The following is a 26,617-nucleotide window of genomic DNA, read 5'->3' as shown; positions in this document are numbered from 1 at the left end:
GGAGATGCAGTTCTTCCCTGTTGCTGCTGCTTCAGTATGATTGTTTCAGGAACTGTTCTGCTTTCTAAAGGAGAGTGTTTTCAGATATTGTGAGTACTCAGTTTTTGTTTGTATTTAGATTAAGTTGCCCCAAAGCTCTTGTGGAGGTCATCTAATCTGTTTGGTTGAGACGATCTGTCCTCCCACAGACTCATCCTCAGCACTATAAAGGAATACCTCTTCTTGATGACAAGATCTCTTTGCAATATTACCTTACCCTTGCTCATTCTAGAAACAACACCTTCTATTACAAAATATTAATAACTACACCAGAAATAAGAGTGCTCTTTGCATAGCCCATATCTTTGGATTACTACCTACCACAAGACTCAGGACATTAATAATGAGCATCAGTGAAGAGGACGTGGAGAAGTTTCTTGATGGCAATCCTGCCTTTGCTAAGCAGTACTTTGAGAAGAAACTAAGAACAGAGCCCTGTGATAGCAATGAGAGTGACATCCTTTTTGAGTTGATCCAAGACATGCAAGAAAGCATCAACATGGAAAAAGTGGTTTTCAAGACCTTGAGGAGAATCAGGTCCCTTATTCACGCTGATCGCTGCAGTCTTTTCATGTACAGGCAGAGAAATGGCACTCCTGAACTGGCAACAAGGCTCTTCAACATCCAGGAGGGAAGCACTCTAGAGGAATGTCTGGTCTCCCCAGACTGTGAGATTGTCTATCCACTAGACATAGGCATCGTGGGCTACGTTGCACAAACCAAGAAAACCATGAACATCAAGGATGTCAGTGAGGTAGGTTTGTCATTTATGTCATTTATTCGTTCACTTGGTAGAAAAAAGACTCAGAAAGTAAGACAAAGGGGTCAAGAGGTGGCAGGGCTTGGTCAAACCACTTCCAGTGTAGTAGGAACCAAAGCCTGAGTAGCAAGTCTGGTATGGTGCTTCCAGTTTCATTTGTGGGATCAGGTGAATTGATGCACTTAAGCACACATCAATTACATTAGGCACTAATGTCTGCAAAGATGAACTCTCACACCTTGCCTGTCTAGTTTAAAAAAAAAAAAATCACATCTAGTTCAGCAATGAAGAAAGAGTAAGGTACAGTCAGATGTGCACTGCACACACACAGCATTTTCCATTTTATAGCACATGAGTAAATTCAAAGAGAGATAAATACTTTATAGTGAGTACAGAAATTATTTCCCACCACAAATGACATTTGAAAATGTTTATTGTCTGAGTTTGGGCCAAGGGCATTCAGAGGCATTTTTATCTACCAGAGGGAGTGGACCTCAGAGCAGGTAGGTTATCTGAAACCTTGGTACAGGTGATCTTCATCAGAAGCAAAAAAAAAAATATTTCAGCAAGCACTGCACACTGCAATACCAGTAAGGATGCAAGGAGTTTCAATGATTTATATTTATGCCTTCCTGGCATGATTTACCTCCCCATACTCCTGGTCTGAATCATGTAAACCTGAATGACAGCGATAAAAATCCGCTTGCTCTAGTGCTAACACTAAAATCCATGCAACCCAAATAAAGCATTTGGGATTACTCTGTCTATTGTTTGAAAGTTACAAAGAGACCATCTGTTTGTTCATCTGTTTGTTGCTTAACACAAGCAGATCCACGTCTTCCAGAAAAGAAGGTTCTCATCCTCCATAGAACACACTGAGACATTGATTTTGTTTTGCATTATTTTGGGGGGGGGTGAGGGAGGTTTGGGAAAACATCAGAATGTGACTTAAACTTTTTAAAGCTGTCTGAATTCAAACATTTCCTCAAGAACGTGGAAGGATTTCAGTGCTGTGAGCCGAGTGCCACACTCTTACCCTGGTGCTTTAAGGCATTGCCACAAGGCAATTTTTTTCAGAGAGATCCAGAGACTAAATGCTTGATCCATCCCAAGTGGCAGGGACAGCCAGCAGAAGGGGAGGTATGCAAAAAGATGCCTTAGGGAGTGATTATTCTTTATGGTGCAGCATTTATCATATTATCAGAACTTTGGGAATTTTTGTAAATTAAATAGAAAGTTTTGTAGCTGACAACTCACTCAGCTGCACAGGAAGATCTTGGGTCAGTAAGACCATCCCTGTGCTCTCTATTGGCAGATGATGATGGTGTCAGTAAGGCCCTGTGCAGGTGAGCTGATGGGCTACCTGCCTTCCCTGCACTGCCCTTTCTCTGTTTTGTTTTATTTTGGTATGGGGAGGACAGCAATGTTCACACAAGGAACAAATCGGTGAATTCCCTTCATGCTACCCCTGAAGCGTGACCTGTCATGCTCCCAGTGTTTTGAATGGTGATTCCGTCATAGGCAACTCCCTGGGCAGCCCAGTCCAGGAATGGGTTGCTCTTAGATTAGGGGGAGGGCATCAGGAATGACACAACACTGACGTCAGTTGCACTGTCCATTGGGATACCTTCCCTACCATCTGCCATCCCATCCACAAAGACGCAGCAACATGAGAGGGAATGCCTGGGGAAATATTTTCAAGAGAAATGAGGGGTAAATGGCTTCATGCAAGCTGCAAGTCAACAGCAGCTTCATGGCCCAGGCAAAAGTAGAGGAAATATGAAACCAAGTGAACTTCCCACAGACAGTTCTGTAGGGCAACTGGCTGTACTCACTTCATAGTGTTAACAAGATTGGAGGAAAGAATAGAGGAAGTACTACAGTGGATGGCAGTCATCTGAAAATGGCCATTGGAGGCTGTCCATGTTCTTCACATGTTAAACTTGTGCTCTGCAAAATCTTTGCAGAAAGTGACAAAGTATTTATGCTGCAGTCAGAAGCCACAGCCAGTTCTCTTGATACTGGCTTTATCATCTATCTGTACAGCATCCAGTGTTCTTCCAATTAATTTCTCTTCCCCAATTAAGCAAAAGTTTCTTTAGGCAGCTTATATTGAAGGGCTATGCTTTAACTGGGTTTTAAGAGTGCAAGCACTGCAGAAAATGTTTAATTTGTAAATTCTCTGTTGAACAGTGTGCCCAGTTCAGCCCATTTGTTGATGAGCTCACCGACTACACTACAAGAAACATCCTTGCAACACCCATCTTGAATGGCAAAGATTTAGTTGCTGTCATTTTGGCTATTAATAAGCAGAATGGTCCATACTTCACCAGCTCTGATGAAACAGTAAGTGGTCAGTAGCTTAGTCCTATTAAGCAGTTGTTGTTTTTGCCATGTAATGCAGATTTTTCTACACCAGGGGTGCTTGCTTCAGTGAAACGCCACTGCTGCAAATTTCCCTCCAGGGGATTCACCCTCTATCAGAAGAGACTTATTGTAATGATGCTTCTCTCAGAAATCTTTCCAGAAATTTACAGGGAACTAAGCCCCTTCTCATACTAGTGTAAAAGCAAAATATTTATCCAGGGGGTTTAGCGTGAAAGGGTGTTACAAAATCCAGTATACACAAGGCTACTACTGCATATGACTTGACCTCATTGTTTGCATTTTCAGCTTTTTCTGAAGTACCTGAATTTTGCCTCCTTGAACCTGAAAATTTATCACTTGAGTTATCTTCATAATTGTGAGACTCGAAGAGGCCAGGTAAGAGTGAAAATGCAGATCTGGTTGTATATCAAAATCAAATCAGTGCATTCTTCAGATTTCAAAGGTGAAGCTAGTCTGATTCAGAACTTGTGACAGAAGAGCAGAAACAAAAAGGTGCCCTCACTTGCCTTTGTATACTGCTCCTTCCCCATATTCCTTCGTTAGTCTCAGCAACCGGAGAGCTCAGGCTCCAGATACTTCATTGAATTGAGGCTATGAAATACTCTTGTGGCATTTTATGTGTTAATCTAGAAGCACCAAGGGTTTTCCTGAAACAAGAATGTAGCGTTTTCTCTTATCTGCTTATTAAAAAGTGCCATCTAATTTCTTCTTAGTGCTAACTGAATGATTCTCATACGTGTGTTGTATTGCCCTCCCTCAGTAGAAATGGACATAGATAAAGTTTCAGGGTATCCTGAATGGAAACAATTCAACCACCATTGTTCTCTATGACTTGATTTATGAAAGGACTCTCAAATTTATAGAGATTTACATGCAATCACTGTCTGCATCATTGAGTCTGGTTATCACTGAGTAGGACATGCAATTTTATCTGTTTCATGACAGCCATGATTTTTTCTCTGGTGGGATGGGGAGATAAAAGCATGTTGCAACAAATGTATACAGAACGAAAGTTTATTTTAGAAGCTTTGGCTAAGCACTTAGACTTACTAATTCATTATGGCACATTCTTCATCTAGTTTTTCAGTAAACAGAAAACATTAAAAATGGTCAGGTGATACAGTCATCTAGCAATGCTGAGTTGTCCAACTAAACTAGAAATGGCAAAGGTTTATTCGTGCTGAAGGCTTAGAAGTAGGAGTAGAAAGGAGGTAAGGAAGGAGCTAGAAGACAAAGTGGAGACCCAAGAAGTAGAAGACCTAATGTCTCTGACAGAGTGCTCTGGTCTGGGGCTGAACTCAGGAGTTCCGTGGTCATGTATCACTGCTGTGATCTCACAGAAAGGGAGGAAAGCAAGAACAAGGTGCAAAACACACTGCTAATTCTATCAATATTTCATGGGGTTCATTGTGTTAGGGTTAAAAGTACAAAAGTACAAAAGTACAGAGTGAGCATTCCCAGCTGCAAAGATGTAAAATTGCTTGTGCAAAGACAGTTCAGTCTGCTTGTGCTCAGATACTGTGTAAGAGTCTTATTGGAAGAACATATAACACGTTCTGCCCAACGTCTTTAGATGATTCCATGAACTGATGATTCTTCAGATGTTTCTCTCACTCATCCTCACTGGGTTTGTGGCTTTCTGCACTACCTATGGCATAATATAAAATGTCAAAAATAAACCATAACTCGTTTTCCTCTAGTGGTTTCTATCTGAGGGATTCTCAGAGGTCAGTGACACTGAACACCTCAGATTATAGAGGAGTGGCAGAGTTGACTCAGTTTATGAATTAGAAACAGAGACTGATGTAGATCAGAATTGTCAAAAATATCTACTAGGGCCCAGTGAATAGGTGAGAAACACTTTTTCAGATTGTGGCCATGTAGCAGTACTTCTTGTTCATAACTGCTTCTTATTCCTAACTACTTTTTTTTCAAAACACAGGTCCAGACAGCTTTAGGTAACAGCTCTCCATGTTTCTGTAGCACTGCTGCTCATGTCTTCTCTAACTTTTTCCTTTAACTCACTGTATAATCTCAATTTTTACAAATGAAAGAACCTTATATCAACAGCTTTCTTAAGGGTACCTCTGTGGGATAAGGCACGGGGAAAGGATCACAGGCTGATGCACACACTAAAAGACACTGTGCAAAGGCTTTGAGGAAAGTCTTAATTCAGACATTTCCAACTCCAGCCTCCAGAATTTGCAACACTTTCAGTGTTAAAAATTTTGGGGTGCAAGATTCTACTTACAGGTACAAACTGTAAATGGGGACATCCCTTCATCTGGCACTACTAATTTTTTGTGCTATATTCCTAAGACCGGTATACTCCATGGTGACCTGACTCTTCCTCCAGAGTGCATCCTTCCTAGTAATTCCCAGTGTGAATAAGCAAGGCAGTTATATATATTTGCAATACATTTAGCAGTTTAGGCTACCACAGCACTTCTCAGGAACTGTAGTATGAAACACTAGTAGTTTCCTTGTAACTCCAAACATGTTTGGAAAGTCCAGCTCTCATGACAAGGTTATGTTTACATGTGTATTTTATCCTGCAGGTGCTATTGTGGTCAGCTAATAAGGTTTTTGAGGAACTGACAGATATTGAGAGGCAGTTCCACAAAGCTTTTTACACAGTGAGAGCATACCTGAACTGTGACCGGTACTCTGTAGGTCTCCTGGACATGACAAAGCAAAAGGTAAGTGTTCACATGTGCATCATGCGTCTTCCTACATCGTTGCTATCCACCGAGAGGTGATGTGTGGGAAGACAAAGGAAGGGCTAACATGCCTGACTGTGGCAATCCTGGTCAAAGAGCACAACATAAGCACAGACTCACAACATCTGGGTATATTGGAAGTGTAATGAGATACCTGTGGAAACCCTCAGCAACAAGGCATCACCTTGTTTAAGGACTCAACCATGTGCTTTTAGATAGATTTGGCTTCAGGAAATTAAGATGACAGAATCTAGGCTATTACTGTGGTGGTTATTTGGTGTGATGTTTGCACCTTTGTTCAACTATATGTGGGAGATACACAGCATCCTTGTCACAGGAATCCTGCTTTATTCCATGGACAAACTGACTAAGGCTACCATGATCTTTGATCTCCACCACACTGCCAGTGTTTGTAGCATGCTGCCTTGTGAAGAGGTGTATTAAAAGCTCACTAGTCTGATAGAGGTATTTTCATCAGCTTTATCACAGAATTATTTTGATTGGAAGATCCCTTTCAGGTCATCAAGTCCAACCATTAGCCCAGCACTGACAAGATTATACCAGTATAAACTTCAGATTTACTCAACTAACCTCAACAGAATTGTTGAATTGCAGAGTAGCAACCAGCTGAATCTCGCCCAGTGACAGATTCAGAATTATCTGTCACCAGACAAGAATGTAGCCTAAGAAAACACAACAACAACAACAACAACAAATTCTTTCATTTTAGCAAGTTAGCAAGTAGTAGACCTGCCCTGTGGTCATGCTCTGGAAAATGAAAACTACATAAAATATTGACATTGACACAGCCATTTGCTCTGTGAGTACTAGCTCTGTGCTAGTCACTGAATGAAGCAGCATCCTTTGTATAGGCAGCCTATGACTATAGACAGCTATGTAACACACCTGACAGTTCCTGATGTTCATATAACATTCTGCTGCCCAAGATTTAAGTAGTCTTATTATTTCATGTGCTGTTTATTCAGTGAGAAGACCAGCATGGTGGAGCAGTAGTGACTTTGAGACTCAAAGCAGAACACACTTTTCTACTCTAACAATACATCCTTCATTTTAAAACTAGGAATTTTTTGACCTGTGGCCAGTCTTGCTGGGAGAAGTTCCCCCCTACTCAGGACCTCGCACCCCTGATGGCAGAGTATGTGAGAACCAGATTTCTTAAACTCTCTCCTGTTTGGCTGGATTGGCACTAATTTTAACACCACTCTTCCTTTCATTTGTAGGAAATAGTCTTCTACAAGGTCATTGATTATATATTACATGGAAAAGAGGACATCAAAGTCATCCCGTGAGTGCTCAGTTTCTGTGTTCTAGGTACTGACACAGAGTGCAGCTAAAACCAAGTCTCCCCATGATTAAAAGACATTTATGAGGAGGTATGCAAAGGACCAGCATAAGATTAAGAGAGACAAAATGTAATTTGATGCTTTAACTCACCTGTCTGTGGGACAAAGATTTATTACAGGTCACTGGGATCCTTGCTTGCAAGTCAGTCACTGCAACCAATGATTCTTTTTAGATGCAGACATGAGCTGCCTTAACAGCCTCCAGTTTTGCCACTCTCCATGCCAGGCTGAGGCATCATTCCTCCTTGGTGCCTTACCTGTAGCAGTGGGTGAGCCCAGCCATTGTGTTGAGGAACCCACTGTAGCAGCCCTCCCCCTCATCCCTCTGCTACCTTCCCAACCTCTCATGGTCACTCCTGCTCCTCTGCCTGTCTTCCACCTTCTTTGTCTTTTCCTTATCTTTCACTCACTGACCTCATTTCAAAGCTACCTCTTGCCTTTCCTCCTCCCCCCTCTCTTCTTGCCACTGGAATTTTCAGAGGAATCATGGGCATCTCGGGCAAACTTGACTTAAAAAGAGTTCTACTCAATGCTAATCATACCACTTTGCATTGATTGGTGTAAGTGCTGCAACAAAGTCCCTGAAAGCGTAGGTACAGCAGTGTTCAAAAGTTCAGCCTGGCAGGAACTCTTAGCCAGGAACTTTCTTTTGTCTTCCTCTGTGTTGAAGGTCTGAAACATGGACCCCACTCCCAGCTATAACATTTTATGAGTTACCTTGTAGTGAATCCTTGAAAGAGAGTTAGATACATGAAAAATGTTCGCTTTCACACGAGTCCCTTGAAAGTAGCAGAACCATTTGGTAACCGAGAGTGAAACATGTAAACATGGATTGTGCAAACAGCTGGAAACATTTCATCTGCATTATCATTCTTCAGTAAATATAGCTCCTTAATTTCCCCTGTGTGTTTTTTCTTTCATTCAGAAATCCTACCCCAGATCACTGGGCACTAGTTACTGGACTGCCAGCATACGTGGCTGAAAGTGGATTTGTAAGTACTTAGGCTTCTTCAAGGCTTTTTGAGATGAAGTGACACTGATGTTACCTTGTCATCAATTTTTTGTTTGTTTGTTTATTTTTGGTATTTAAACATCTCATTGCCTGTATTGGAAAACTTTTTCTTTTGTGTGATCCCCTAGATTTGCAACATTATGAACGCTGCTGCGGATGAGATGTTTAACTTTCAGGTACAGTGAAAACTTCCATTTCCATAAAGGATTCTACTTTGTTTTCAGAAATGTCATTTGGAGTCAGTATTAGGCATATAGATACTGCTTTCTGTAGCTTTGATGTAAAATGGGAGTGATGATGTATTTAGAAAACATATTAAGAACATGGTATCTTTCTCCTTTCTATTGCTTCAAGGAAGGTCCTCTAGATGAATCAGGATGGACTATCAAAAATGTTCTCTCCATGCCAATAGTCAACAAAAAGGAAGAAATTGTTGGTGTTGTCACATTTTATAACAGAAAAGACGGGAAACCGTTTGACGAACAGGATGAGACCCTCATGGAGGTATAGTTCCTTGCTGCAGCTGGAAGTAGTTCATCTGGTTGAAAGAGGTCACAACTGCTCACTGTACACTCATAAAGCATCTCCCAGGGTTTTGCAGAAAAGTTAGTTTTGTTTTGTGTTTTGTTTTGTTTATAGAGGTGTTATAGATCATTTTGAAAGCAACTATATGAAATACTGGAGGTTTTCAGTCTTGGAAACCCAGCTTTGTTTGCATAATTTTGTTTTAGCATTCTTGGATTGGACACCTAGCCACGAGCATCTACCTTGTACTAACACAACCATTCTGGCTTGTCATCATATCCATCACAACTGGCTCACACTGGCTGGGCAACTCCTTCAAGCAATTACACAGAGATTGTCTGTGTAACTAAGGCACAAATCGTTGCCGGTCATTGACTCTTCCAATAGCAGCTGTGATTAAAGACCTTGCTGCCTAGAAATATTCCTATGCTAGTTTCAGTTCAATATAGGCATTCAACTTTTGGCATCTGTTACTAGTCAGAATATTTCTGGCCATAGACTTTTCTTATTAAACAAAAAGACTGTGGAAAAAAATAATTTTGAACTTCCCACTGTACTGTGGACAAATTGAGAGCAAGCACAGAGTGTGAGAAAATGTATGTGAAAGATGATGAGACCACCTTTCTCTCCCTTAATATTCCTGACCTCCTGTCACCATTCTGACACAAACCTCTCCAGAGGCATGAAGACCTTTGCAACAACACAGAAATAGCTTTCCATATGCTGAACTAGACAGAGAGTCCTCAAACCTTCACTGCATGGATGCTGTGGAGGCCTAGGCAGATTCAATAGATGGGGAGCTGCTGTCCTGAGGAGCAAGTAATTGTTGGGAGCAAACACATGGTTGCTCAGAACACTTGAACAGGCTGCCCAGAGAGGCTGAGTCTCCTTCTCTGGTGACATTCAAAACCTGCCTGGACGTGTTCTTGTGTGACCTGCTCTAGGTGATCCTTCCTAGGCAGGGAGGTTGTACTAGATGATCTTTCAAAGTCCCTTCCAGCCCCTAATGTTCCATGTGATTCTCTCTGTGTGTGCAAAGTGGGTCTTTTGTTTCTCTAAAAATATAGCAGGCAGTGTTATATTTCTCTGTCTTTGAGAATGTTTTGGTTATTTCAGCTTTTCCTTCTTTTCCTCTCGCCAAGTCCTTGACACAGTTCCTGGGTTGGTCAGTACTCAACACAGACACGTATGATAAGATGAACAAGCTGGAGAACAGGAAGGACATTGCTCAGGATATGGTGCTCTACCATGTGAAATGTGACAAGGATGAAATCCAGGAAATTCTGGTAACGCTTCACAATGTGCAGCACACCCCCAAGTATGCTGACCTGGCCCATGACTTATGGCACAGACACAGGTCTCCCATCCCACAGAAATGCTTCTGGCCACCACAATGTCAAGGAAGCATTCAGGGCCCCATTTACTGCACAGCAGCAGAGCAAGTCTTTTCCTTAGCTCTGTGGTCTGCCCTTCAGCTTGGTATGCTGCCACACTGTGTCCTTTCTAATTTCCTCAGCAAAGCCAGCCCTTGAGGTGGGTTTATGCAGGTACTGCTTAGAGCTGGCCTGCAGGGGGGGGAAGAGGAGATGATTTATTCCCCAAGCAAAATCAAGAAGACGGAGAATATTTTTACTAGAAATAATGGTTGAAAGACCATAAGTAGATGTAAGGTCCAGGAAAAAAAACAAAATTTGCATATGAGAGCTGCCCTTGATCACCTCAGAACAGCACAGTGCAAAGTCCAGTAAGGTTCAGCCACCAGTTTAACACATCCATGCTCTTTGCAGCCAACACGAGAAAAGCTGGGGAAGGAGCCAAGTGAGTGTGAGGAAGAGGAGCTGGCAAGCGTCCTGGTAAGAGCAATGTACTTCTGGAATGGACAGCCCTGACAAAAAAATGTTGCCTGTGTGACTGTAGGAAAGAGCTCCCAGTGGTGGCACACTGGTCCACATCAACAGGGCACTCAGCAAATGGTGAAGGCAAAGCATATCCTGCCTTCCTTTGCTGTGTGATTTTGAGGTTTTTATTATCACGTGGCCCCAAATGCCTTCTCCATCTCCTGGGAAGTACCTGCTCTTGGCCACTTTATCTCAAGTGGTTTAAGGTCCATCTGGAAACACATCAGCAACCTTGACCCACCATGTGTTTTGTTCTCTGGAGTAAATACGGAGTGCCATAAGTATTTCACTGTGTGGTCTGTCAAGTTTCAAGTCTCCAAACTGTATCAAATCGACAAGAAAAGTACTAAACAGAAAACAAGAAATACCTCTTTCACTTGGCCAAAAATGCCCTCTCTCTTCTCCCACATAGAGGAGTTGTTATGAAAAGCTCATTTCAGTCTATTTATGTGTTATATTCTGAAAGTTCCCAGCAGTATCAGTCTGATTTTTATTAAGCAAAACCTATTCTGGGTATTTCTAGGGATGGCATAAGTAGCACAGCAACAAACCATCCCACCTCTTTTACAGAAAGAAGAACTCCCAGGGCCCACCAAATTCGAAATCTATGAGTTCAGGTTCTCCGATTTCGACTGCACTGAACTAGAGCTGGTGAAGTGTGGCATTCAGATGTACTATGAACTTGGAGTGGTGAAAAAGTTCCAGATCCCACAGGAGGTAGGACCTGGCAACCCCTAGAGACTCTTCTTTTGGACGGCCAGCAGACTTGCCATATGGTGGAGGTCTGGCTTCATGTGTGCACTGTGCAGGTCACGGAACAGCCAGGCATCTGGGTTCATTGGCACTCCCAGGGGGAGGGAGGTGTGTTCTGAGCCCCCCTCACTCTGCTGTGGGCAGGGAAACCACCTCTCAAAATCCCTGGTCACTACACATGGTGTTGGAGTGTGACGCTGGCCTCTTCTGCTCTGCGCTGTCTGTTACAGCTGTGGGTTTGCTTGCATTTGCTGTATCTAATGCCACTCAGAGCCACAGTGTAATCCTACATCTTCCCCAAACAACCTGGAACTATGCACACTTGTGTACATGTTTTGTTTGCTATAGTATGTACATACATATATACACACTATAGTATACTGTCATCCCACTATGCTGAAACTTAAACTGGCAGGTCCTTCTGCTTGTCTTCCTCTTGCAAACATAAATGTGTCTTTATTTGATGCACTTAGTACCAATGTCCTGACTGCTGGCAACAGAAGCGGGGTGATTCTGTGGGAATAAGGACTCCATAATCCCTGATGTGCAAGCTCATCGCTTTTGCCACAGCTTCTGCAGGACTTGTGAAATTGCATTTCAGCTTTTCTGTTCCCGAAGGGTTTTTTCAGCACATTCTCCAAGAGGTACTAACAAACAACGTGTGCTGAAACTAGATGGTTTATTTCCATCTAGTGGAAACCGTAGTAACTGCAGGAAGAGTTTTCGCTCTGGAAAGGCAGGCTGGGAAGCAGGAGGGAAGTGAAGGGCTCTGAATTGGAATTACTTCCGTGCTTCTAATTTACAGCATACTAGTGTCAAGAAGTATTCAAAATACCTGCTCTAGAATAATTAACTCCCGATACAGATGTAAAAAGCAGTCGTTGTTTGCTGCCACTCTGAGCAGTCAATTTTTTTAAAAATGAATACTCTTCCATAATTAACTCTCTCTCTAATGAGAAGATCTGTATGGCTAGAAAGGCAGTACACATGGCGAGTTAGAATTCAGGGGGAAAAAAACAGTTTATTGTTTAATGCCCTATACTGCAATTGTTTACATTAAATAAACACCGTGCAGCTCTACGTGATGGAGCCATATCAGTATTAGTAAACCACAAATCAGCATTAGTAAATCACAAGATGTAGAAGGGACAAATCTTATGATTGACAATGCAGTAATTTAATATATTTGCAAACAGCAGGATGAAATTCCTTTCTCTCTAGGCATTGCTGTTTCTTGTTTCCCCCACAGGCATCTCTGTGATTTTGTTTTTCTTCAGGGGAAGGAAGAAAAAAATAAGGCATGAGAGGAATACTAGAAAGCACAGAGCTATACTTGCTACATTTCTGTGTTCCCTTTAACTCTTCACTAGGTTTTGATACAATAACACCATCAAGGAGATCTGATGATATTACAGCTCCTTATTCCTTCCTGGGGCCACCCCTGATGGTTGGAACCTCATTCATGACTTCTATGTGTGGTCTTTTCTGCAAGAGCAACAGGCAGCAGCTTCATCACATGACCTAGTATCCTCTTCCCCAATTCACAGGTCCTGGTAAGATTTGTGTACTCCGTCAGCAAAGGCTACCGGAAGATAACTTACCACAACTGGCGTCACGGCTTCAATGTAGCGCAGACCATGTTCACGCTCCTGATGGTAAGGTAACACCACCTCAGTTTTATTTACAGGAGATATTGTACTCCACCCAGGAGATATTCAGGGCCCCCTTTTGAATCCTGGTGTAGGATAAGAATTTGTTACTCCTATTATTCCTGTCATAGGTCCTATTAAATGAGGTTTCCTTTTGCTTTAAGTGACAGTCCTTGCATTGCACTTACAGCTGCAGCCAATACTGCCCAGTGAATAGAGTGCTTTAAGTTCCCATAGGTACAGAGAGAATCCTAGAACCGTTTCAGGTGGAAAAGACCTTTAAGATCAACAAAGTGCAGGGTGTTCAAATCCTTCAGTTTAAATCTTTCTGCAGGGTAGGGGAGAGAGACTACAAGACTTCCCTTCCTTCAATAGCTTCTGACAGTAAAATCCAGACTGAAGTTAGCTGGCTGCCGTGGTGACAGTCTCACACTTTCCATTTGCAGACAAGACAGGCATGGGTGTGAGGCTATTGCTAGAGTGAGTGTGGCAAGTGCCATTTTTCACAGGCACTCAGGACAAGAGGTACCCCAACAAGAAAAGCAGGTGTCACACTGCTACTCCACACCAAGATTTTACCAGCACCAGGACCCAGTGCAGACAGTATGGCCCACACAACTGGATCAGAATTATGCTTGCCAATTCCAGACAATCCTTTGGGTAATTCATCTTGGAGAACCCACAGCCCAATGCCTTTTTCTCCAAGCGGTAATAACAGACAACATGCAAATTTTCACCTTCCAGACAGGCAAACTGAAGCGTTACTACACAGACCTGGAAGCCCTTGCAATGGTAACTGCTGCTCTGTGCCACGATATCGACCACAGGGGTACCAACAACCTTTACCAAATGAAGTAAGCACTTTCCTACTACTTCAAAACATTTACTCTTGCTCTCACATGGAGTGAGATCAGGCTATGATCACAGTGAATGCCATTACAGATCTAGTTTATGCAAAAGGGTAACAACCTCCTTCTGCAAATGTTCCTTTTCAGCTTGCTGCAGCACCTGGGCCAGTACAGAAACCAAAATTTTGTGGTGCTCTCTGGGGCTTTCTTCACCTCCTAGCAAAGCTCCTTTGGTTAAAGCAACACTCTACGTAATCATTGCAGGGTAGAACAAGTGCAGCACAGGAATTTATTAGCCTGAGCATCACAGGAGACTCAGGATGCCACCAGAAGCATCCTGGGAATAGAGAAACAAAGCACTTCTGAGTGTGAAGGTACTGCTTTCAGTAGGTAGTTATTAGCTACAGACAAATAGTTGAATGGTTTTACTGACTAGTCAAGCTTTTGGTGGTCACTTAAGGTAGTGCCAGATTACTCTTCAGTGCTTGCTGGCTATATTCTGTTATTTCTTTTCTGGAGCTTCAGGAAAATACAAGTGAGGCTGGCTAGAGTTTTGGATACAAGAGAGTCTTGCTATTCAGTTAGGAAAGTGTCTATGGACTGCTGAGTTGGAAGTTTTTTTGGTGTTGTTTTTTGTTTTGGTGGGGTTTTGGGGGGGGTTGTTTTTTTTTTTTTTCCTGTTCCTATTATTAGGTATGAACATGTAGTTATCCATGAATTTAACAAGCTTACTATGCTGAATGATAACACTCCAGTCATAAGCAACATCTTGGGTTACATCTGTAGTTGGAATACTGTTGTATACTTTGTACAAATAGTTATAAGCAGTGTCATGAAAGTCTTGCTAGACTGAAGTCATTAGCTATTAAATATTATTCTTAAGCCTTTTTAAATGAGTCAAGCTTAATGTGTGTGACAAAATTGAATATAAAATGGGACAACTGTTTTTAAGGGCTACACTAACTTCTTTAATTTTTTCTTTATGCAACTAGATCTCAAAATCCTTTAGCTAAACTTCACGGATCCTCAATTTTAGAGAGACATCACTTGGAATTTGGAAAAATTTTGCTCTCTGAAGAGGTTGGTAGTGAACTGTAACGTAAGGATAAAGAAGGTTTTCAGTAGCAGCAGAGTTGTCAGTTTAACACAGGACCTTTCTCTGATTTGGATGCCCAAGGAACTGCAGCTGCCTCACTCCCCACCTGTTCTGTGCTCACCCAGGACCCAAATCCATAAGCTTGCTAAATGCATCTCTTGGTTTCTTCAGATGCCATTATTGTTATCTCCATAAGAATATCTTAAATACAGGATTCTCCTTCTGTAGCCCCTTTGACAAGGTCAAGCCTGACATACTCCCCCAGCTAACTTTTCATTTCAGGCAAATTTGCACTGGGGCCAGGGTTTGGGCACACATTGTGTAACAAGCTTTAGGACACTGACAAAGCACCAATATATGGTGAACATGGCTCATCTTAAGAGAACAAGCTGAAGATATTGGGGGTTAGAGGGGGAGGGGGGAAAGGAAGAAAGAAAAAAAAAAAAGTGAGCACATTCGAGAGATGGAGATAGCCAGGAGGTTACAACAACACAATGCTTGGATTTTGCAGCTTCTTTTCCTTTGCTTTTCAGTCACTGAATATATGTCAGAACCTCAATCGCAGACAGCATGAGCACATGATTCACCTGATGGAAATTGCCATTATAGCAACAGACTTGGCACTCTACTTCAAGTAAGTCAGTTATGCATACTACGTGTGAAGTGCAGAAAGCAGCTGGCAAAAGGGATGCTGTGGTCTGAGATGCTCCACATGCAGCAGTCCTCTTAACAGACACTGCCTCTCAGCATGCTGGTATCAAGGCTGGCAGGGAGAACTCAAATAATTCAAAAGAATTTTTAACTTTTACTTCTCAGATCATATATGTGACATTTTAACCCTCTATTTCAAACAAGGCAGAAGAGTTGTCTTATTTATTGTTTAAACCTAACACTATGCCACTACAAATGGAAAATGACTTGGTCAGGTCTACATTACCTTCTCTGCTACAGCAGCAAAATCCAAATAACAAGTGGTCCATGGCAGGTGAAGATCCAGTTCATAGTCTGTTTCACACCCCAAAATTGCTAAACGTCTTGGGGAAGCATGCATTGTCTTGATGGGACATAAGGCTGTAGTTCAACAGCATACAACTTCCTAATTAGCAAGGAGCTTTGAAAATGTATTTTCAAAATAAAGCACCAAGACCAGACAGTACTTCTGTGATTTTTTACAGAATGATTATTCAAAATAAACAGTCCACAAAAGAGGAATATGAGGGACGGTACAATACCCAGTCCTCTTACTCCGAAGGTAGGGTTGCTATATGGGAACAAATACCACCACTTCCTTACCAGGTACAAAGAAACTGGTCTTTGCCCTTCTTAGTCCATGGTCTGCAAGTAAAGACTTGGTTGAGATTAGACCCAGGAAAAATGATAGGGACAGAACACGTACACAAGTCACTTGGTGCATTTGGCCTAAATGTCTTCTCTGCTAGCACTTGAAAGAGCTGGGTTTTTTTTTCCAGATTTCAGGCCACACAAAGCATGGGTGTGTTGTGTATAAACCCTTACCCAGAGTCTGCTACTTACATTTAAGGTATATAAATAAGGTTAACAAGGTCAGACTAAATACATAAAGCCTTCGTAAATAATCCAGCCATCTCTGGGTTTCCACAGTCTGCATAACATTCAGGGAAAATGCTTTCTTGTGCCGCCAACAAAGGTGGAAGCAACTCTGTCTTGCAGCGACTCATACTTTCAAGTTCTTGCTCATGTTTCACCACTGTACTTATTTTTAAGATATTTGCAATTGTTTTCCCTACTTAAGAGAAGCAGGTAATGGTGCTTGACTTTGTTGGGGGATCCTTGAGGACCTGAATGCCAGGGCAGTAACTACTGGAAATGCTTCTGAAAGGGTTATCAATACAAGGATCAGCCATCTGCTTTTAACACATTTTTTTCTTTGTTTGAGAGCCTTTCTTTTCTCTCTTTTTTTTTTCCCCTCAAAGAAAGAGAACAATGTTTCAAAAGATTGTTGATGAGTCCAAGACATACGATAGCATGGCTGCCTGGACTGAATACCTGTCTCTGGAGACAACAAAGAAAGAGGTTGTCATGTGAGTAAAAGGCTCTGCTGGAAAGGTTAGTGATGCTGTTACCTGGTGAGAGTTACAGAACATGTCTTGTGTTGCACTTGGTGCAAAATCAGCATGTGATACATTACTGTCCACTCAGATCTGATCTTCTGGAGAGGCAGGAGGGAAAAACCCAGGAAAAAAACTTAAAGTGGTTCTTCATCCATATAAGTGACTGGTTTTAGAATATCCTTCTGATCATACACTCTTAAAGAGATGCAGGATCCATTTGGTCATATCCTCCTACCAGACCACCCTGTAGGCCACAGGCAAGGGCATGCTGCAATAGCAAATCTACAGGAATTCAATCTGTTAGTTATTCTTCCCAGTGGTAACCAACTTGAGTTGCACAGTGCTGTTGTCATGACCAGAGAGATGCTTTTCAGGACGCTCTGCACTGGTGAAAAAGTGCATCTACAAACTTGCTGCAGGCTGCACTGCAGCAGCTCCGTGAGAGAACCACAAATGTGACTCCAAAGTCAAGAGTCAGCAATGACTAAAGAAACAAAAATCCTAGTGCCAGAAGCAAGCAGCTTCCTAGCACAAATATATTTTAATTAAGAGAGAAATCTTTGATGAGTGTCACAGCTATGAGTCATGACAGTTACAGCAACCTCCAGCAGGGAGGTTTATCTATCCCTCCAACAGGGAACTGGACACAGTACTGGGTTACAAGCATCCTAAGCCTGCAAGAGTTGGTCACAGGCTCTAGAGAAAAAACTGATTTCTTTCCTGTTTTTAGGGCCATGATGATGACTGCCTGTGATTTGTCAGCAATCACAAAGCCTTGGGAAGTCCAGAGTAAGGTCAGGTGCTTGATCTACTGTTAGCTTTCTCTAGTTTATACTTTGAAGTAATGCAATTTCATAAGCTATCTAGAAGCTGACTCAGTCTCCTACCAAAAGACTTTAGAATAACTATGGTTTTGATTGATAAAGCAATCTTCAGGGCAGTACTTGGGGATTCTGTAGAAGACTCACATTTATAAAAAAAAAAAAAAAATAAAAACCACAAAAAATTCCCAAACCCAAAACCACCTAAGTATTTACCTTCTTGGGTTACTGTGAGATATTTTTGCATATAACATTTAGGTTGTGTTTTTTACAGCAGTCTCTGCTTATTGCTCAGTTGTTTGGTTTCCTTTATGAGTTCCTCCCTGAACTATACTTGAAAAATTGCTAAGAAACATTAAAATTTAAAGGAAGATAAAAGGAGAATAAAAGGAGGATTTAAAGGAGGATAAAAATCACCTTCCAGTTCAGCATGGAAAGGCAACTGAGAAAATCATACTAGGAAACCACAACTGTGACCAACAGACAAATCCTTGGAGATGTTTCTTAAGGAAGTGGACTAATGAATTCTAGTGCAATAAGGTTGTTGAGCTATCCCTTCAAGGATGCAATCCCACAGCTACTGTTGCCCTTCCCAGCAGAAAAGAGAGGGGCTAGAATTGAGATTTGCTTCTTGGTGGAGACTGGAGCACATCAAGTTATAAAGCCAAAGTCAGTGCTAACTTTTCTTTTCCCCTCCTTGGTAACATAGGTAGCTCTGCTAGTAGCAGCTGAGTTCTGGGAACAAGGAGACCTAGAAATAAGCGTCCTTCAGCAACAGCCTATTGTAAGTAGCAAGCGAGAGCTAGACAGTTTAGTTCAGATAGCAAGTTTCAGCAGTCTTACTACAAGCAATGCTGCTTTCAGTGTTTTCTTGAGTTTTCCTGAAATCACTGTGCCTGCCAAAATCCGTTAGTAAAGTAGGTACTCAGATCTTCTGTGATGGAGTTGCTTGTCCAGTTCTCCATGTAGTAAAATGGGTCCCAGTGAACCAGCAAGGTGTGACTGGAGACATTTTGCTGGTCCCTTACAGAAAAAAAGAAAGTGAAATACTTACATTTGTAGAGGAAAGCAGAGTTTTCGATAAATATAGGAACTACAAACACAAGTTTTGTAGATTCCAGGAATTATTTCTGGTAAATGAAAGTGCATTAAAGAAATGTTTCTTAATAATTTTTCTACTATAATAACAAATATTAAATTTGGTCTTGAAAGAGACAAAAATGATTCTTTGATGTGGCCTCCACTTCTGTGGTTTGGGGTTTTTTTAAGTAGAACCAAAGGATCCTTGAGGTCCCTTCCAACCCTAAGAATTCTATGATTCTATGATCTCCACTGACAGAGGTAACACAAATGATACAGTAAGCAACAAAGCCTTAAAAAAATGGAATTTTGTGTTCAGTTAGGCTGTAGAGAACCGAAAACCTCTTCAGCCCTTTATAACATGAACAGTCTCTCAGGTATCTGGGTTAAGAGGTACAAGAGAAATATATTCTCTCCTCCTCATCATCCATAGACAGTGAAAGAGCTGCCTAAAATTTGTGCTAAAATACCCAAAGAAATGAACACTCTTCACTCTTCTGCAGTGGAGAAAGAGGGCTGTGACGGAGAGCCTTGATGAATGGCATGGCAGAACTGCCAAACTGACACAACAGAGCAGTTTTGGGGAGAAAATAGAAGTGTGCTTTTCAATGAAGTGTTCTCATAAATCACAAACTTGTGTCCTCCTGCAGCCTATGATGGACCGGAGGAAAGCTGCTGAGCTTCCAAAACTTCAAGTGGGTTTCATCGACTTTGTGTGCACATTCGTCTATAAGGTAAAATAAGTGCTCCCTTGCACGTTCTATCCTTCTCAACAGGGGTTCAAATCCCAGGTGAGTGAGTCCCAGTGCAACAACACTACCCACAGGGAGAGGATCAGATAGAGGAGGCAACAGCTGCTCCTTTTTGGGGCATTGCAGCATTTTCCCTTTTTGTGCCGTTAATTTTTGCCTGCATTAGCTAGCCTGGGAGGCAAGGAGTCAGGTTCCATTCTGGGGTGTGATGGACAAGTGCTGCCTCTGGACAATTGCATTGTACTGATGAGTGTATTTTGGTCAGGAATTTTCCCGTTTCCATGAGGAAATTCAGCCTATGCTTGATGGATTGCTGAACAATAGAAATGAGTGGAAGATTCGTGCTGATGAGTATGATGCAAAAATCAAAGCTCTGGAGGAAGAGAAGAAGAAAGAGGAAGAGAAGATGGCAGCAAAGACAGGTCAGAATAAAATTTAGCTTTTCATTTCTAACTCAAAAACATACTTTTGCAATTCTTTCCCAGATCTACAGCAAGCTCTGCTGACATGGCAGCATCAGATACCCAGAATAAGTTTCTTCAATCTTGCTCTACTGCAAGTCTGAAGACACCATGATAGGCTGTGAAAAAGGCTACCTGCTCAATTGCCCAGGAGCTAGTGCCTGAGACACTGATGGGCCTGCATTCAGCACAAGTGCCATGCAATAGAAAGTTCTTTGCAGTATATGTATGTCTCTGAAAAAGAGCAGGAGGACATCCTTTTTTACACAAGGGCTGTAGCAAACAAAGGTCATGAAGCAGAAGAAGTTAAGAAAACACACTCCTAGAGAGAACTCTTGAGAAATTATAGTTCATCCCATTGCTAGCCCAGATCAGATACTAGGTAGAAGAAAGCAGTAGTAGTAGTACTAGTAGCAATTTATTTTGGTATAATCCTTTTTACTTCATCTGTGCACCCAGCCTGAGTAGCACTGGAGTCCATCAGCTACAGTGGGCTTTGGGTGACAGCTTGTTTGATAGCCTGAGGATTCTTTTGACTCTCGGAAAGGCGAAGGCAGAAGGCTCTCCTGGCCTCTCCCAAGTGTTTGACCAAACATCTGTCAAAACCTAGTGCCTCAGCTCCAAAGAGACTACACCTGAAGTCTTCTAGCACTCCTAACTGGACAAAATCCCAATAGCCCATGGAGTGGTCAGTTCAGGAATTATTAAGACTATCTAGATATCTCTTAACTTGGTTTAATTCATAGTAATTAACTTAAAATATCAAAAGTGAGTGCTTTAGCAATGATTTGGAAAATTTCTGAAGAACTATTTCTCTAGTAACCAGTATTTAAATGAGGAAGGTTTCTACTAACATTTTTTCCAAGCAGCCTTACAAGTATGATTATATTGCACAGCAGTCAGCTCTAGCTACAGGTACTACAGCTAGTACCTGTAATCTATACTATAGGACCTACATTGCTCATTAGATAGCGTAGCAGTGCTACAGAAACTCCTGTATTGATGGCAAAGGACATTTATGACTGTGCCTCTAACTCTGTGTTTCTTTTTTTATGTGGCAGATGGAATAACCTGTAACGGAGGAACAGCTCCAGCTTCCAAAACCTGTAGCATACTTTAGATACGAAAGAATAGTATTATGGCATACAAATACATCCCTAATTGGACTGTTCTACTACTTTAATTAGGTGTATGACCAACCAGGCTAGATCTTGTTTGCCTTAACTGCATCTCTTCTTGATGGTGTGGAGCCAGTTTTGCACTGTTTCTTGCTCCTTTGAATACATCTGATGTCAGATGGCATGTGGCAAGTCAGAACAATGTTTGACCCAATAAATCAGGTTACATAATTAGGGAAGAGCATTTCTCCTGCCCTGAAACACTTCTTACCCCAAATCTAATGGGGCCAGTAAAATTCACAACTTGCTCCACACAATTCCATGTGACTGACAAAGTATGCAACTATAGCCTGCAGAGGAGGAAAACTGAAGAAGAGCCAAAATTTATCCTATCTAAGCCTGCATCTGTTAGGATATGAAAAAGAAATCTGTGGGTAGGGATAAAGCATGAAAACTGACCATAGTAAGCCTTTAAACTGCTCTAAAAAGTTAATATTCCAGGTAAATCCAAGAAACACAAAGATAATAGCTCTGCACTCAAAGAATTTGGCTAGGCTACTGCTCTAAAGCACGAGGCCGTTTGTACAACTCCCAGTAGCTGCCATCTTCACAAGCAGGATCCGTGCAGTGGACTGAGGCTTCGCTCTCTAACACACAGTTGCAAGAAGACGGTGTCATCATTACAGTTACAGCCAGCCGAGCAACCTGAATCTTAGCATCTCCTGTTTGTTCTGGTTTGCCTCATGTTAATGCCAGTGTTATTTAACACAGTCCTCTTGTGACCAACCCTTCTTCCTTTCCTTCTCCTGTTCTGACATGTCTGGTTTTCAGATTCCACTCCAGACCACTCCAGACTTTGAAAGACTGATGACTTGTACTCTTCTGTTTCAGATAAAAGTTAGTTTTCATGTTTATTTGTGCAACCATATTAGAACATTCAATGACATTCCTATCTCTATCAATCTCTTTCTCTATAAATCTCTCTCTTGCTCTTTTTTAAAAAAAGCATTTGGAGATCTGTTTTGCTGGGGATAATATTATTATTTACTATTATTACTATTACTCTAACTCCTGCTATCTTCACTGCTTTTACCTGCCAGTGTCTTCTTACAAAAATATTGCAAGTAAAAAGAAAACTAGAGTCTATGCATGTTCCTGGTGATCATTTAACTGTGTCTTAGTAAGGAAGAAAATACAGAAACATGTCCACCTGCATGAAAGCAAAATACACCACTAGTAATGTGTTCATGCTCTGTGTCTCAGTTTCATAAAGAACCATGCAGGTAATTTTTTTTTTCCATGTGAAAAAAATGCCACAAGGTTATCATATTGCAAAGAAGTAATCAGTGGGCTTTTACCACAAGCCATTGTACACTTAAATGGGAAAAGGCTGAGAAAGACTCTTTATGTTTGTAATCATCTTCCAGAAAATAAACCCAGGACACTATCTTCCTGTGTTCTGTGCCCAACGTGAGGCATTCAGAGCCCTGCAAGCAGCTCCAGCAGGGCTTCTCACACAAGGAGCACAGGGTGCTTGCCAGATGCACCCAGCAGTGCTGGCAGGACCCAGGACTGTGGGAGGCTATGCCCCATCTGCCCGCATGTACCTGGGAGCCCATCTCACACTGCACAGCACTGGGGTGGGCATGCTGCCCTCTATTTCCTAGGGGGGGCACACAAGGATGTGGAGGTGTGTTTGTGGACTTGTAGGGTGGGGCTGCAGTGCAGGATGTTTCTCTAGAGGGGCCCATTCTATAGGAACAGGAGGGTCTACATGGCTCCCTTCCACAATAGCAATGCTAAGGCAGCCTGGGAGCCCTACTTCAGCAGAGACTTCAGGTGTGTGTGCTGCAGTAAGCTGTACCCTGCTTGTAACGACAGGGGAAGCCTCTCCTCTACCTCCCTCACTCCAATGTCCCTCTCATGCTGCTCCACCCTGCCCCTGTCTTCTTGTGGCACCCCTAGCAGAGCACACAACTCTGCCACCACTGTAACTGATGACTATAGGCTCTTCAGAAGGGACAAGCAAGGAAGGTGTGTGGTGGTGTGGCCCTGCATGTCAGGGGGTGTATTGAGGTTGACGATGATGATGACAGAGTTGAGTGTTTATGGGTAAGAATCAAGGGGAAAGCCAACAAGGCAGATGTGGTACAGCAAGGCACTAACCCTCTCTTTGCACTGTTACTGAAAAAGTGCCTTTGAGCACTTCCTGTTACTGGAGCCTATTCTGCTGCTGCTGGATTGCAAGTGGAGGTGTCTGTCTCAGCATTGATAAACATGTGGGAGCACACAGAAGGTCTCTGCTGCTGGTAGAGCAGTGAGGGTGGCAGTTCCTACAGAGGGAGGGAAAATCTGCCAGGAAGAGCAGACTATGGTCTCATTTGCAGCCTCCTCTTGAGAAGTGCTCACTCTCTTTTCCCAGCTGGCCACAGTCTGACTCCAGCTAAGACTAGGAAGGGCTGCTCCCCTCCCAAAGAGTCAGGAGAGGAACAACTCAACCACTCAGCTCTCCAAACGAAGAGATGGTATTGAACACCACCGTTAGGGTGCAGACCCCAGCTCCACCCTCCAGGCAGACAGGTCACATGTCTCAGCCCTCAGGAGAGTACCCTTCTTGTTGTGGCAGCTCAGATCCTGTGTGAGAAAACCTCCACGAGATCCCAAAGAATACTGGATCCAGGTAAGAGTTTAATGCTGCCTGAACCAATGTAGTTTGGATCATCTTTCATAAATGCTTGCAAGAGAAACAAGTCTTTCCTCTACTCGTTCCACAAAGCCTTAATGTTGGTTAAGATTAGAAAAAATATTCAGTAGAAACTCTTTCTCAAGCAGCAGCAGAACACTTATGACTATCAAACAAACCTCACTCCAGCAGAAGAAAAAGTGGCTGCACTGTTTTCCAGCAACATGGAGCATCTTCTCTTTCACACACTTTTGCAGGAAAGCCATTTTCTTATTGCTTTCCTTCCTCATTGTTCCATTCTCAGGAAACTGGTCTCAGGCTGACTTGGTGCTTCTGTCTTTACATCTGCCCAAGAAAACGTTGTGTTTCAACGGAGCTACTTACCTCCTTGCTTTCTTGATCCCTTGGCACCTTACACTCGTGTAATGACAACTTGGGGTTGGATGCTCTGGGTGGTTCTTGCTTTTGTCACTGCATTTTTTAACAAATGGATGCTACTTGCTGCAGGGGGTTGAAGTAACCTCAAGCTCAAGTAACACATCCATTGTAACAAAATCTATTCCTGAACACAACTTTCATCATGTTTGCAAACAATTACTTGGCTTGGTGTGCAGTCATGCAGCCAAGAATTAGCCACACTCATTCCTCAGTTACAGCAGATACTTACCAAAGGCTTGTTTAACACATTCATCCCACTTTTCATCTTATCTCTGTCACTGGAAAATAATCTAAGCCCATCCTTTCTGCAGCAGTCTTTACCTCTATCTGCAGTCCATTCTCAAATTCCTCTCTTCTTCTAGAGGCAATTCCACCAGCAAATCCACCAGGACTGCAGGGGGTAAAGACTGAATTCTCTCAAGCAGCCTGATCATGCATCACGTGGGAAATCACCATTCAGCACCACCACCAGGCCATGAAAGTGCTTAGTCTGCTGAAGGTGCAAAGCCAAATTCTCCTTTCACAAGCCTGCCTGTGCACAGTTGCATGGATTGCCTTTACTTCCCACAGGCTTGCCGCCCCTCTCTTTCCTGTGTTTTATCAATGAAAAAAAATGACACCTTGAATCAAAACACCTGGATGAATCCCATTCACAGGACACATGCATGGCATGGAGTAACCAACTGTCACAGAATCAAAGAAAAAAAATTATCTACAGATTCAACAGAAGTCTGACCATCCACATTGCCAGAACTTTCTCTGTACGTGCTGCAACACATCTCCTGCATTCAATGGCCTTAAAAAGAAAAAAAAAAAAGGTAAAAAAATGTAGTGATCCATTTCAGTTCCTTTGCATGTTAACTTTCCTAAGTGATACTGTAAAAAGCTATTAGTGTTCACAGGCACCTGTTGTGCTGCAAATAGTAGTAAACTAGCATTGGCTTTTTTTGATTCAATTGAGTGATGAGTAGTCACCATTGGGTGGCTGTAGAGAGCCAGCCACCAAACATTGATTTCCCCCCTCACATGGGAATTCATCCTGGTGTAAGAGGTGACAGCTTTCTTGATCTTGCCCTGCAGACAGGTTTTGATGACCATATCTAAAGACTCGCACTTCTGCATCATGTGTGAGCTTTAACCACCCACCATGGTGTAAATAAAAGGAGGGAAAGCACACAAAACTCCCTTTGTGACAAACTTCACACTTGCAACCAACATAGGAGCTGGTGAACACATTTAGTCCTCCAAAGAGCAGCAAGCCACAGCTGTCCTAGCAGCAAGGTTCAGCTCCTGCAATCCCAAGATAAACCAAATAGCTACCACCACAGCCAGCCTGCAACAGTATAGTAGCAGCACTTGCCGCAACCACCACACAACAGTTTACAGCTTAGCACCCCAGACACAGGCTAAGCAGCAGTGCCAAAGCAAAACAAAACCAAACCGAAACGAAATGCAAGCTTTTGGAAGGATATTGGCTTTTCAGAATGCAAACAATTCTGTTCCCTTGAGAGATCAGTACATGATGCATTTTTCTCCTTGACAGAAATAGATTTTTGAATTGGCAATCTAGATCTTGACTTTCATTAGCATCACCGAATTATTTCAGTACCCTCAAAGCCACCAAGTAATTAAAAACTCAATCATGAAAACATGTAGCTGATTCTCCTGTTTCCCTTCTCCCCTTGAAAACATCCCATACTAACCCCCTTTCCCTGCAGTTGTTAGATATATTAGACTTTGAATTTGAATCAAATTATTTTCTATTTCATTACCCTATGCTCCACAGAACTTAGTTGAGAATATGCATTGGTAGCCAAGGGATTTACTCCTTCCAAAGCATAATCTAGAAGAGATAGTGCATTTATTAAGAGCAATTAGCTTCATAAAGCACGTGACATTTTTTGCTATAACTTAGAAAGATTTAGATCTGAAATCACTGCTTCAGTTTTCTGATCAGCAATGTCAGAAAAAGGAAGTCAGCCACTATCCAAATAAGAAACCAGACCTGCGTATCCTTATAAAAGAGACACTACACTTTGATTGTGATTTCTTTCTAGTTTTGGAAAAAAAACACTTGACCATTTGTGAAGTATGAAATGGCTGTGTTTACAAACACAACTAG

At 42.1% G+C, this 26,617-nt stretch overlaps 1 protein-coding gene across 1 annotated transcript; it reads left to right on the top strand.

The window, feature by feature from the left end:
• Nucleotides 1-382: 382 nt before the first annotated feature.
• Nucleotides 383-21,376, top strand: PDE6B (phosphodiesterase 6B). Its single transcript, XM_054397767.1, has 22 exons — nucleotides 383-793; nucleotides 2,993-3,145; nucleotides 3,473-3,562; nucleotides 5,746-5,886; nucleotides 6,989-7,063; nucleotides 7,149-7,213; nucleotides 8,197-8,263; nucleotides 8,412-8,459; nucleotides 8,638-8,787; nucleotides 9,951-10,094; nucleotides 10,596-10,661; nucleotides 11,277-11,423; nucleotides 13,007-13,114; nucleotides 13,853-13,962; nucleotides 14,949-15,036; nucleotides 15,586-15,686; nucleotides 17,005-17,112; nucleotides 17,873-17,936; nucleotides 18,673-18,747; nucleotides 19,694-19,777; nucleotides 20,061-20,217; nucleotides 21,318-21,376. Exons 1-22 carry the CDS (start codon nucleotides 383-385, stop codon nucleotides 21,374-21,376), a joined length of 2,511 nt encoding a protein of 836 aa, XP_054253742.1.
• The last annotated feature ends 5,241 nt before the right edge of the window (nucleotides 21,377-26,617 follow it).

The sequence above is a fragment of the Indicator indicator genome, chromosome Z (genome assembly GCF_027791375.1).
Source record: "Indicator indicator isolate 239-I01 chromosome Z, UM_Iind_1.1, whole genome shotgun sequence".
Lineage (NCBI taxonomy): Eukaryota > Metazoa > Chordata > Aves > Piciformes > Indicatoridae > Indicator > Indicator indicator.
This window is presented reverse-complemented; position numbering and strand designations above follow the sequence as displayed.